This window comes from Coregonus clupeaformis, chromosome 16 (assembly GCF_020615455.1).
Source record: "Coregonus clupeaformis isolate EN_2021a chromosome 16, ASM2061545v1, whole genome shotgun sequence".
Classification (NCBI taxonomy): domain Eukaryota; kingdom Metazoa; phylum Chordata; class Actinopteri; order Salmoniformes; family Salmonidae; genus Coregonus; species Coregonus clupeaformis.
In genome coordinates this window covers 46821237-46835415 of record NC_059207.1, presented here as the reverse complement: position 1 = coordinate 46835415, position 14179 = coordinate 46821237, and the positions used below count along the sequence as shown (strand labels likewise).

Genomic DNA, 14179 nt, shown 5'->3' with positions numbered 1-14179 from the left:
CAATTCCTTAGAAGGAGACAAACCTCAAAGGATTAGCAGCTGAGACAATGTTCCTGTTTGGAGGAACATTTCCACATGCTTATGAGCTCTCAGTGACTTTTCACTATAGAAACAGATAGCTCATTTTGAATTATGATCAATAACTGCTTTATGACTCACAAGAGGCATGGGCTACAAAACAATCTAATCAAAATCAAAGCAGGAATTAACAAATGTTCCTTTTTTTAAATTCTAATTGCTTCTGCTGTTTTGATGTAATTATCAGTTTTTACAACTAGTGTTTGTTTCTTATATCAATTAAGTGCAGGGAAAAAAGCATGACACTGTTCAGAACTTAGTTTCCCCATCCTCGGACTTGGCCAACTGCATATGAGAAACCTCAAAAGAGGTCTGTCTGTCTCGCTCTGTGCGTCGTCCCGGAGGAGCAGCAGACTGGATTATAATGTGACATGTCCCCTCTCCATTAAGGGATGAGTGTATATGGAGGGTGGGGCAGGATGGGCACGGCTGATGGTGACCCCTGGTGGCCCTGTGGCAGGTGGAGGCAGGCGGGCAGGTGCAGCATGGTGCGTGTCGCCCCAAGGAGAGATGAGCCATTAGAGATTTGCTCAAGACACCGGCATTGTTCGGCAGAGTTCAAAAGCAGCGATTAATCACCCTGACAACCACACGCATGCACAACATAAATACACACACACACATAAATGATATACACACTGAATAAAAATAAATGCAACATGCTACAATTTCTAAGATTTTACTAAGTTACAGTTCATATAAGGAAATCAGTGAATTGAAAAAAGTCTTTAGGCCCTAATCTATGAATTTCACATGACTGGGAACACATATGCATTTGTTGGTCACAGACACCTTAAAATTAAGGTAGGGATGTGGATCAGAAAACCAGTCAGTACCAGGTGTGACCACCATTTGCCTCATGCATTGTGACACATCTCCTTCGCATAGAGTTGATCAGGCTGTTGATTGTGGCCTGTGGAATGTTGTCCCACTCCTCTTTAAAGGTTGTGCGAAGTTGCTGGCGGGAACTGGAACATGCTGTTATACACGTCGATTCAGAGCATCCCAAACATGCTCAATGGGTGACATGTCTGGTGAGTATGCAGGCCATGGAAGAACTGGGACATTTTCAGCTTCCAGGAATTGTGTACAGATCATTGCGACATGGGGCCGTGCATTATCATGCTGAAACATGAGGTGATGGCAGAGGATGAATGGCATGACAATGGGCCTCAGGATCTCGTCACGGTATCTCTGTGCATTCAAATTGCCATCGATAAAACGCAATTGTGTTCGCTGTCCGTAGCTTATGCCTGCCCATACCATAACCCCACCGCCACCATGGGGCACTCTGTTCACAACGTTGACATCAGCAAACCGCTCGCCCACACACTGCCATACACACTATCTGCCATCTGCCATCTGCCTGGTACAGTTGAAACTGGGATTCATCCGTCAAGAGCACACTTCTCCAGCGTGCCAGTGGCCATCGAAGGTGACCATTTGCCTAATGAAGTCGGTTACGACGCCAAACAGCAGTCAGGTCAAGACCCTGGGGTGAGGATGACGAGCACGCAGATGAGCTTCCCTGAGACGGTTTCTGACAGTTTGTGAATAAATTATTATTATTGTCTGCGGTTGTGACACCGGTTGGACGTACTGCCAAATTCTCTAAAACGACGTTGGAGGCAGCTTATTGTAGAGAAATTAACATTCAATTCTCTGGCAACAGCTCTGGTGGACATTCCTGCAGTCAGCATGCAAATTGCATACTCCCTCAAAACTTGAGACATCTGTGGCATCCTGTTGTTTGACAAAACTGCACATTGTAGAGTGGCCTTTTATTGTCCCCAGCACAAGGTGTGTAATGATCATGCGGTTTAATCAGCTTCTTGATATGCCACACCTGTCAGGTGGATGGATTATCTTGGCAAAGGAGAAATTCTCACTAACAGGGGATGTAAACACATTTGTGAACAAAATGTTATTTGCTTTTTGTGCCTATGGAAAATGTCTGGGATCTTTTATTTCAGCTCATGAAACATGGGACTAACACTTTACATGTTGCGTTTATATTTTTGTTCAGTGTATATCTGTTTGGGCTTCATGCTGTCAATTCGCAGTCTACAAATTATTTGTAATTATGTTCCGGCCCCCTGACCATCCGCTCAAGAAGAAATCGTCCCGCGGCTGAATCTAGTTGATGATCCCTGACATATACCTACACCCACACTTCTTACTAAAGACTACGCGTGTGGGCGGCCCAGTTCTTCCCTCCTGTAATATATTACTATAACTCCACCATGCTCGGCGAAAGCGCAGGAAGCCATATTGCAGTAAACATCTTAACATTTTCCTTTTCCCATAATTGAGGGTTTTCAAAGCGACTAGAAGACAAGCCGTAATTAAAATGCTTTAACTCACACATTCATTACAGCCATTTATACAGCAGCATCAACATCGTTATATTATTGGAGGCATACTAATGAGTGTGTGAGAGCGTGTGTGTGTGAGTGTGTGAGAGCGTGTGTGTGTGAGTGTGAGCGAGGGCGTGAGTGAATGGGCGTGAGTGAGCGGGAGAGCGTAAGTGTGCGGGAGAGCGTGAGTGAGTGAGCCCGTGAGTTAGGGTTACAGGTTAAGGTAATGTTTAACGGTAAGGGAAAATAGGATTTTGAATGGAAATACATTTTAGGTCCCCACGAGGATAGAAGAACATAACGTGTTTGTTTGTGTGTGTGTGTGTGTGTGTGTGTGTGTGTGTGTGTGTGTGTGTGTGTGTGTGTGTGTGTGTGTCAGTCAGGTGACAGACGAGGGCTCTGGGAGGTTCACACCTTGCCATGCTAATTCTAACCACGCAAAGGTCCAGTTGTATTATTATTATTATATTATTATTATTATTATTATTATTATTATTATTATAATAACTGTATTCCAGATGTGTTACAGATCATCATCAGATCTACTGTTTGTTTGAAAGGTGATACAGCAGGTGATAGAGGATAGCAGTGATGGTGTACGTTGGAAAGACGGTATGTGAGGTTTTTCCCAAAGAAATGACTACCCACTGTGCACAGACGTCAGTTCATTGTCTAGTTTTGATTAACATTTGGTTGTATTGTCAACTAACGTGAAATCAACAATACATTTCACGTCATTGGATTTGGGTAAAAAGTTGGCCAAATGCCATGTTGATAAGGTATCGCGTCGTGAAAATTAATCAGCGAGCTAGCCATCTGTTAATTGCCTAATCAGGTGTGTGCGTGTGTAGCGTACAGTACAAATTGCCTGTCACAGCAACCACCTCTCCTCAAGCTTATAGAGTGACTCATTTCCTGGCATTGTGTGTGTGTGTATGTATGCGTCTGGAAGTGTGTGTGTGTTCCATGCAGACTGAAGCTCTGATTAAAGGGTGGCACCATCCAACTGTACTTCCCATCCCTGCACTAGGCATAAATATAACAGTTAGTGCTCTCCAGGATACTCTAAACCCTAACCCTTACCTTAAATTGGTAATATGTAACGTTTTTGGGTGACCTGACCAAATTCACATAGAAATGTGAGTTATAGATCTATCATTCTACATGAAAGCAAGTATAAGAAGTGGTAGATCTGGTCTATGTGTGCTATTTCTATGCTTAAGTTTTGTTGTTGAGTCTTTTACTTCAGTTTTGTAAAACAACAGTATTTTTGGTTATGGAAAATGTATCTCACAGTGGTTTAGATGGTACAATGATTCTCTACACTATACTATCTTATTTTGTTACATAAACTGAAATTATGTGAACTATTAGAGTTTTAGCAACCAGGAAATGGTGGAGCGATTTCTGCATAGTGCAACTTTAACCATTTAAAATGTCAACTTCAATGGGGTAGGGACGTCCCAAGGATCCCAGACAGCAAGGACGTAAATATATCATCACCATGCTGCGTTTAAATTCCAGGGTGTGTGTGTGTGCTTGATAACAACGGCTCCGAAATGCAGCCCAGCACTGTCAGAGGCTGCCAGTGCATCGCCTTTGAACATCTACATGACAGACACACGCACACACACAGGATTCCTCTCTTCCTCCCTCACAAACTTCCTCAGCTCACTTCCCTTAAAACTGGCTCATGTCCCATATTTCATTCTCCTCCGATGGAAAGAAAGAAAAAGCACATAGAAGTTTGAATATATCCATCTGTTACAGATCATTGGTCAAAAAGAAAAGGTATTTAAAACACACACTGCTCCCCGTCCTACGTCAAACATCACCTTCAATTTGCTTGAGGTTTCTTTTTTGTGCTACAGAGTACAGGAAAAGTGGACATTGTGTGGCCTGATGGGACTGCACAATCACAAGCGGAGGTAACATGGTGCTAATTGTAGCCTTTATAGCCAGACTTTACGGTTTGTCGCCTGTAAAAAAAAATACATCTGGCAATGTTTTTAAGAACCCAATTCATACAGTCCCATTTTTACCACATTCTTGCCGGGATAAGCCTTTTATATCTCCCATACACATGCCGGCAAGTAGGAGTCGGAGTAGATGTGGGCAGATGTGGGATTATTATCTGATCTGTGAAGCCTATAGGGTACATGGCTGCGCCATGCAAATTAAATCAATAGCTATTTTGTTCATTAAACAGACAAGACACATGTACCCTGATCACAGTAAATACACATTTTATAGTAGGCTAATAATATAATGGAATATACCAGAATAATATACAAATAATATTTGCGTCACGGGAACGTGTGGAAAAAGTGAAATTTGTAAACAGAGCCCAAGCTTTATTGATCCATGTTTCATCTATTTCCTACCCTCACTCTGCTTCGTTAGGGAGCATGCGTACGGTCTTACATTGAGAGCATATTGATCATGATCCCCATAGAAAAGAATAGCAAGAATTTTCAAAAGCATGAGAGTCTCGCGTTCATATTTCACAACCTCTGCAGACTTTTGGAGTTGCCTACATGCGATCGAGGAAAATAAATAGGCCTACACTTGAGGCTACATTATTGCATGCTAAATGTTTCTGATCAGTGATAGAGGAGCAAACACATATGAGCTATACCACCTCCACTTATTTGCCCAGACAGAATTAACCAAATATACAGTCGGATTCAGTTAAACAAAATCACATTGATTGATTAAGACAAGTCCCAGGCTTTCAGTCAGGAGTAGACCTAGGCTACTAAGTGACTGCGTTTAATAGCAAAATAATCTACTTGTTAAGCTACATAATATTCTGGCAAAATGTTCTGATCAGTGCTAATAAATGAGCCAACTAGACAAGATGATCATGAGCAGCATTCAACTCAACTTAGCTAACATTTCCACAGCCTAATCATAGCTTACCTACCGCTAGCTAGTAACATTAGCACATCAATAATTAACGTTTACCCCTCCCATATGAATATAAAAGTACAGTATATACAGAACTGGATAAAATTAAGAGACCACTGCACATTTTTCTTAAATCAGCATCTCTGCATGTATGACAGCCATTCCATTCCAGTGTCTGTTGAATTCCAACACAGGCACACCTTATTCTACTGAATTAGGTACTGATTAGGTGATCACCTGAACCAAATCTTATTTAACGAGGAAAAGTATAAAAACCACTGCTGTGGTCATCACTATCCTCTTGCAATAGGACCATCTGGATGGCAAAAACAGTGCTAATTGTACCTCAAAATAATATTAATCAAAAAATAACTATGGACCATGCCAAAAGAGTTGAAAAGGAAAGTTTTGAGTGAGGAAAAGAAGGGTTCAATTCTGGCTTTACTGACAGAGGGATACAGTGAGCGTCAGGTTGCTTCCGTCCTTAAAATGTCAAAGACGGCGGTTCATAAGAACAAGGTCAAGCAGCAGACATTGGGGACAACAAAGCTACAGACCGGTAGAGGGCGAAAACGACTCTCTACTGACCGGGATGACCGCCAACTCACTCGATTGTCACTCAACAACCGTAGGATGACATCAAGTGACCTACAAAAAGAATGGCAAACGGCAGCTGGTGTGAAGTGCACGGCGAGGACGGTTCGAAACAGGCTCCTAGGGGCAGGGCTGAAGTCATGCAAAGCTAGAAAAAAGCCCTTTATCAATGAGAAGCAAAGAAGAGCCAGGCTGAGGTTTGCAAAATACCATAAGGATTGGAACGTAGAGGACTGGATTAAGGTCATTTTCTCTGATGAGTCCAATTTTCAGCTTTGCCCAACACCTGGCCGTCTAATGGTTAGACGGAGACCTGGAGCAGGACAATACGCCATGCCACACAGCCAGGTCAATCAAGGTGTGGATGGAGGACCACCAGATCAAGACCCTGTCATGGCCAGCCCAATCTCCAGACCTGAACCCCATTGAAAACTTCTGGAATGTGATCAAGAGGAAGATGGATGGTCACCAGCCATCAAACAAAGCCGAGCTGCTTGAATTTTTGCGCCAGAAGTGGCATAAAGTCACCCAACATCAATGTGAAAGACTGGTGGAGAGCATGCCAAGACGCATGAAAGCTGTGATTGAAAATCAGGGTTATTCCACCAAATATTGATTTCTGAACTTTTCCTAAGTTAAAACATTAGTATTGTGTTGTTTAAAAATGAACATGAACTTATTTTCCTTGCATTATTCGAGGTCTGACAACACTGCATATTTTTTGCTATTTTGAACAGTTGTCATTTTCTGCAAATAAATGCTCCAAATGACAATATTTTTATTTGGAATATGGGATACATGTTGTCAGTAGTTTATAGAATAAAAAAAAGTTAATTTTACCCAAACACATACAGTGAGGGAAAAAAGTATTTGATCCCCTGCTGATTTTGTACGTTTGCCCACTGACAAAGAAATGATCTGTCTATAATTTTAATGGTAGGTTTATTAGAACAGTGAGAGACAGAATAACAACAAAAAAATCCAGAAAAACGCATGTCAAAAATGTTATAAATTTATTTGCATTTTAATGAGGGAAATAAGTATTTGACCCCCTCTCAATCAGAAAGATTTCTGGCTCCCAGGTGTCTTTTATACAGGTAACGAGCTGAGATTAGGAGCACACTCTTAAAGGGAGTGCTCCTAATCTCAGCTTGTTACCTGTATAAAAGACCTGTCCACAGAAGCAATCAATCAATCAGATTCCAAACTCTCCACCATGGCCAAGACCAAAGAGTTCTCCAAGGATGTCAGGGACAAGATTGTAGACCTACACAAGGCTGGAATGGGCTACAAGACCATCGCCAAGCAGCTTGGTGAGAAGGTGACAACAGTTGGTGCGATTATTGGCAAATGGAAGAAACACAAAATAACTGTCAATCTCCCTTGGCCTGGGGCTCCATGCAAGATCTCACCTCGTGGAGTTGCAATGATCATGAGAACGGTGAGGAATCAGCCCAGAACTACACGGGAGGATCTTGTCAATGATCTCAAGGCAGCTGAGACCATAGTCACCAAGAAAACAATTGGTAACACACTACACCATGAAGGACTGAAATCCTGCAGCGCCCGCAAGGTCCCCCTGCTCAAGAAAGCACATATACATGACCGTCTGAAGTTTGCCAATGAACATCTGAATGATTCAGAGGAGAACTGCGTGAAAGTGTTGTGGTCAGATGAGACCAAAATGGAGCTCTTTGGGAGGGGGGTCTGTAGTGACGCCTCAAGCACTGAGATGCAGTGCCTTAGACCACTGCACCCTTTTGCAATTATGTTAGCACAGCTGAAAACTGTTGTGCTGATTAAAGAAGCAATAAAACTGGCCTTCTTTAGACTAGTTGAGTATCTGGAGCATCAGCAATTGTGGGTTTGATTACAGGCTCAAAATGGCCAGAAACAAATAACTTTCTTCTGAAACTCGTCAGTCTATTCTTGTTCTGAGAAATGAAGGCTATTCCATGCGAGAAACTGCCAAGAAACTGAAGATCTCGTACAACGCTGTGTACTACTCCCTTCACAGAACAGCGCAAACTGGCTCTAACCAGAATAGAAAGAGGAGTGGGAGGCCCCGTTGCACAACTGAGCAAGAGGAAAAATACATTCGTGTCTAGTTTGAGAAACAGACGCCTCACAGGTCCTCAACTGGCAGCTTCATTAAATAGTACCCGCAAAACACCATTCTCAATGTCAACAGTGAAGAGGCGACTTCGGGATGCTGACCTTCTAGGCAGAGTTGCAAAGAAAAAGCCATATCTCAGACTGGCCAATAAAAAGAAAAGATGAATATGGGCAAAAGAACACAGACACTGGACAGAGGAAAATTTGAAAAAAGTGTTATGGACAGACGAATCAAAGTTTGAGATTTTCGGATCACAAAGAATAACATTTGTGAGACGCAGACCAAATGAAAAGATGCTGGAGGAGTGCTTGATGCCATCTGTCAAGCATGGTGGAGGCAATGTGATGGTCTGGGGGTGCTTTGGTGGTGGTAAAGTGGGAGATTTGTACAGGGTAAAAGGGATCTTGAAGAAGGAAGGCTATCACTGTCTCTCTGTCTCGCCACTTCTCTTTCTTTCTCTCTCCAGCTCTCCCTCAATCTCCTCGTCCTATGGTCTCACCACCTGTTTTCGCTGTCTAATGATCTCCACTTTCCCTCTGTCTGTTTCCCTAACTAACTATCAATCTCTCACTCCCTCTTTGTCGAACTGCCTCTCTCTCTCCCTCCCTCTCTCTGTATAACTGCCTCTATCTCCCTCCCTCTAACAGTCTCTCTCTCTATTTCCCTCTCTTTCTCTGCCTAACGGTCGCTCTCACTCTCCCTCCCTCTCTTTCTCTATGTCTAACAGTCTCTGTCTTTCTGACATAAACACATGTTCAACCACCATTTGCATGAAAATGGAAATCAAAGCCTCTCTTCCCTTCAACGCCGCCTCCTCTGTAGGAATCTCTCAAGGAGAAAATACATCTGTTCACATATGTACACACACACACACACACACACACACCGGTGTTTCTCGCCCATGCTAGAAGAACAAGACATGTCTCTTAATTTTCCTCATCTTGAGAAGACTATTCTTCTCACGTCTCAGACAATGCCTGTAGCCATGCATAAAACTAGTCCTCATTGTGCATCACTTAGAGGAAAGAATCGGTCTTCTGCAGCTAAGACGCACCAAGACGCAAGTAGGATACAGCTAGGATGATACAGGTGGCTACATCCACTCAATCAACAACCATCACAGCTAAGATGCTAATCGCCACCATGCTCAAAAGTTTAGTCCTAACTATACTTAATCTTTATGAAACAAGGAAGACTTGTTTTCAAGATAAACCTGGCCAAGAAAGCAGCTCACATCCATATTTTCAGACAACCTAAACCAGACCAAAACCAGTCCAATCCTATCTTCCAGGTCACCTAAATATTTTCAGACGACTATTGTTCTCACCTGACGCGTGGCCCATCGCGGAGCGGCTCTCTCATGGTCCTGCCGCGGTTGGTGCCAGGCAGTGTGCCTTGGCGTCGGCTGGCGGTGGAGTAGTCAGGGTCCAGGTCATAGGGCTCCTCCTCCTCAGGGCCCAGGCTGCGGCGGTCGTCCTCCAGTCCGTAGGGCTCTGGCTGGAAGCGTTCTGGCTGGGACCGGTTCAGGTCCACACTGCTGCTGCCCATGGGCACCTGAGGCTGGGCCACGTGGCCGTAGTCATCCTTCCGAATGGGTAAGGTCCCGTAGCTGTTCTCCGTCCGGTAGCTGTTCGCCATGGCGTAGGGGTAGCGGGGTGGCCGGAAGTTGACGCCACGCGACAGGCTGCCGTAGTTGTCGGTCACGTCTCCGATCCCGTAGCCGTCGTGGACGCCATAGTGGCGCCCACCGTACTGGCTCCCACCAGCATCGGGGGGGAGCGTGTCGGTGTAGGAGTCGTTGTAGTTGTTGTAGGAGCGCGTGAGTGTGGAGGTGGCCTGTGGCGTGGTGATGTAGCGCTCACCGTTCTTCAGGTAGCGCCGGTCGATGGAGTCTGTGTAGCTGCCCAGCGGGGAGGAGCCCTCGGGCAGGGGCAGGCCGTCGGGGCCCAGGGGCACCTGGCGAACCGTCCGCGTGGTCACCGTCTTCACCATCTTCGTCACCTTGAGGAGGAGAGGAGGTAACAAAGACAGAGTTAAACTGATTACATAATCAGAAGTTAATCAGTTACTACCCAATCCTGGAAGTTTGTATTGTGTGTATGGGCCACACCATGACCAACTGTTGATGAGGACAATGTTGAAGCATTCTGATCACCCTGACATGACTGTACTTAACAGTATGTTCAGGTGTCCCACCAGACAGACAGACAGACAGACAGACAGACAGACAGACAACAGATTAATCCCGTCCCCAGACAGCTCTCTCTATATAGTAGTAAGTGAGTCTGGGGAAGAGGTTACCTACAGATAAACCCAGTGACAGACAGGCGGTTAGGACTGAGACACAGCACACTGATGCAGCCTGTTGAATCACAGACAGGCCAGTGAGATGCCGATGCCACACAGTGAGAGGCTGCGGAATGAGATGAGGACAACATTGTTCCTTTAAAGAGTGACACTGCAGGCAGGCACTGTCAATAACAGGTCAAAGGTCATGCATTGGGAAACTCTGTGAGGAGAAAGGGTCGTACAATTTCCTTTCATCCATTTCTATTAGAAAAAAAACATGTTGGAAGTAAGGTTGAGTTTCTGTGACATGTCTCCCCCCCCACATATTGAATAGGGTGCCATTTGGGAAGGAGACAGTCATAACTGGTAACTGACTGTCTTATAGAGCACTAGTAAACTGTATCTATATAAATATATCGATACATCAAATCAAATTTTATTTGCCACATGCGCCGAATACAACAGGTGTAGACATTACTGTGAAATGCTTACTTACAGCCCTTAACCAACAATGCATTTATTAAAAAGGTATTGTCGGATATTATTCATTCTAATCAGACAGGTTTTTTATATGAAAGATACATTGGAGATAATATAAGGCAAGTATTGGAAACAATAGAACACTATGGAAAATATGGGAAACCAGGCCTGCTATTCATAGCAGACTTCGAAAAGGCATTTGATAAAATTCGACTGGGGTTTATATATAAATGCCTGGAGCATTTCAATTTTGGAGAATCTCTTATAAAATGGGTCAAAATCATGTATAGTAACCCTAGGTGTAAAATAGTAAATAATGGCTTTTCTCAGAAAGTTTTAAACTGTCAAGAGGAATGAAACAAGGTTGTCCACTATCGGCATATCTATTTATTGTGGCCATCGAGATGTTAGCTATTAAAATCAGATCCAATAATAATATCAGAGGATTAGAAATACAGGGCTTAAAAACAAAGGAGTCATTGTACGCTGATGATTCATGTTTTCTTTTAAATCCACAACTAGAATCCCTCCACAGCCTCATAGAGGATCTAGATACATTTTCTAACCTCTCTGGATTACAACCAAATTATGACAAATGTACTATATTACGTATTGGATCACTAAAAAATAAAAAATTTACATTACCATGTAGTTTACCAATAAAATGGTCTGATGGTGATGTGGATATACTCGGAATACATATCCCAAAGGAAATAAATGATCTCACTTCAATAAATGTTAATAGAAAGTTAGCAAAAATAGATAAGATCTTACTGCCATGGAAAGGAAAATACCTGTCAATTTGTGGAAAAATCACCCTGATTAACTCTTTAGTATTATCCCAGTTTACCTATTTGCTTATGGTCTTGCCTACGCCTAGCGAACAGTTTTTTTAATTATATGAGAAAAAAATATTAAATTTTATTTGGAACGGCAAGCCAGACAAAATTAAAAGGGCATATTTATAATATGAATTCGGAGGACAGAAATTATTAAATATTAAAGCATTAGACCTATCACTAAAAGCTTCAGTCATACAAAAGTTATACTTAAACCCGAACTGGTTCTCAAGCAAATTAGTAAGATTGTCTCACCCAATGTTCAAGAAAGGCCTTTTTCCCTTTATTCAGATTACAACAACTCATTTGCAGTTATTTGAAAAGGAAATAATCTTCCAAATATCACTATTTCTAAAACAAGCCATAGAAAGTTGGTTGCAATTTCAATTTAATCCTCCAGAAACGACAGAACAAATAATGCAACAAATATTGTGGTTAAATTCAAATATACTAATTGACAAAAAACCTTTATTTTTTGACAGAATGTTTAAAAAAGGTATAATCTTCGTAAATTATATCATCGGTAGGACTGGTGGAGTTATGTCGCACATGCAGCTAACAAAAACATATGGAAATGTCTGCTCTACCCAAAATTACAACCAAATAATTGCAGCCTTACCGCAAAAGTGGAAGAGGAAAGTGGAAGGGGGAGAAAGTAAGGAACTTGTCTGTCGGCCTTGCATTAAAGAACATAATTGGTTAAGGAAAACTGTGATAAATAAAAAAGTATATCAGTTTCACTTAAGGACCAAAGGATTGACAGCCGTCCCATATAGATTGCAAAATAGTTGGGAAGAGATCTTTGACGTACCGATCCCATGGCATAGTGTTTATGAACTGACACGCAAAACGACACCGGATTCAAAAATTAGAATCTTTCAATTTAAATTATTATATAAAATTCTTGCTACCAATAGAATGTTATTTATATGGGGGATACAATCTTCCCAGCTCTGCAGATTTTGCTGTGAAGAGAGAATCATTAGATCACTTGTTTTGGTTCTGTCCATTTGTAGCTTGTTTTTGGACAAAGGTCCAGGAATGGCTAAAGGATAGCAATATTTACCTGGAGCTAACCTTGCAGATAGCATTACTGGGTGATCTGAAAAGTCATAGTCAATCAATCAATAATATAATAATACTTTTAAGAAAAATTTTCATTTTTAATTCACAATCTGTAGAAGCAATGAGAATAGAAATGTTCAGAACTTTTGTAAAACATCACAGTACGGTTGAAATATATATGGCAAATAGAAATCCTATATGGATGGTGTTAAGAGATAGATGGGAGGTATTGAATAGAGTTGAAGGATGGGACTAATAACAAATAACAACAAATAATAACAAAGATAGCTAATAATGTAAGTATACTGTGTCCATAATAAGTATATAGGTTGTATGTTGGGAGCTTTTGGGAAAGAGCACAGTTAGAAAGATATGGCATATAGAAGCAAACCGGATGGACATCATGAAAATAATCGGAGAGGTTGAGAGTAGAAGTAGTTCAGGAGCAAAAAAAAAAAAGAATTATATATATATAATATAATTATTGTAAAATTAACTCTGTCCATAAGGTGTAGATAGTAACTATAGATCGGAAGTAGAGGCCTGGGCATTGGTGTTCACTAATTTACTCCAAGTAGGGAAAGGATGGCGGGGTTGAAAAGTAATAAAGGGGAGTATATATATAAAAAACATGGGGGATTGGAAGTGATGCAGACAATTACATTGATAGAAGATACAATCTATCTGCAATATTAGATTGCCCCCCCCCAAAAAAATAAAAAAAATAAAATAAATGCATTTATTTCTTAATAGAAAACTAAACTAAAATAACAGCAGGGAGGCTATATACAGGGGGGTACCGGTGCAGAGTCAATGTGCGGGGGCACCGGCTAGTTGAGGTAGTTGACGTAATATGTACATGTGGGTAGATTTAAAGTGACTATGCATAAATAATTAACAGAGTAGCAGCAGCGTAAAAAGATGGGGTGGGGGTGCAAATAGTACGGGTAGCCATGATTAGCTGTTCAGGAGTCTTATGGCTTGGGGGTAGAAGCTGTTGAGAAGCCTTTTGGACCTAGACTTGGCACTCCGGTACCGCTTGCCGTGCGTTAGCAGGAGAACAGTCTATGACTAGGGTGGCTGGAGTCTTTGACAATTTTGAGGGCCTTCCTCTGACACCGCCTGGTATAGAGGTCCTGGATGGCAGGAAGCTTGGCCCCAGTGATGTACTGGGCCGTACGCACTACCCTCTGTAGTGCCTTGCGGTCGGAGGACGAGCAGTTGCATACCAGGCGGTGATGCAACCAATCAGGATGCTCTCAATGGTGCAGCTGTATAACTTTTTGAGGATCTGAGGACCCATGCCAAATCTTTCCAGTCTCCTGAGGGGGAATAGGCTTCTTGTCTTACTAAATCACACTCCTACTTGTCTCAGTGCTGAAGCCGTCTGGCAGTCAGGGTGGGTTACCTGCATCTAACCTCAGCCTCTGGTTCAGCACTGATACAGAAAC

At 42.3% G+C, this 14179-nt stretch overlaps 1 protein-coding gene across 3 annotated transcripts in view; it reads right to left on the bottom strand.

The window, feature by feature from the left end:
- The window catches only part of LOC121585013 (armadillo repeat protein deleted in velo-cardio-facial syndrome homolog), a 279542-nt gene that overhangs the window by 64609 nt on the left and 200754 nt on the right, over positions 1 to 14179 (bottom strand). For all 3 annotated transcript variants that reach the window (XM_041901324.2, XM_041901322.2, XM_041901323.2), the window contains one exon: positions 9383 to 10056. In XM_041901324.2, coding sequence (XP_041757258.1) covers positions 9383 to 10056 — 674 coding nt within the window. The remainder of the gene's footprint in view (positions 1 to 9382; positions 10057 to 14179) is intronic.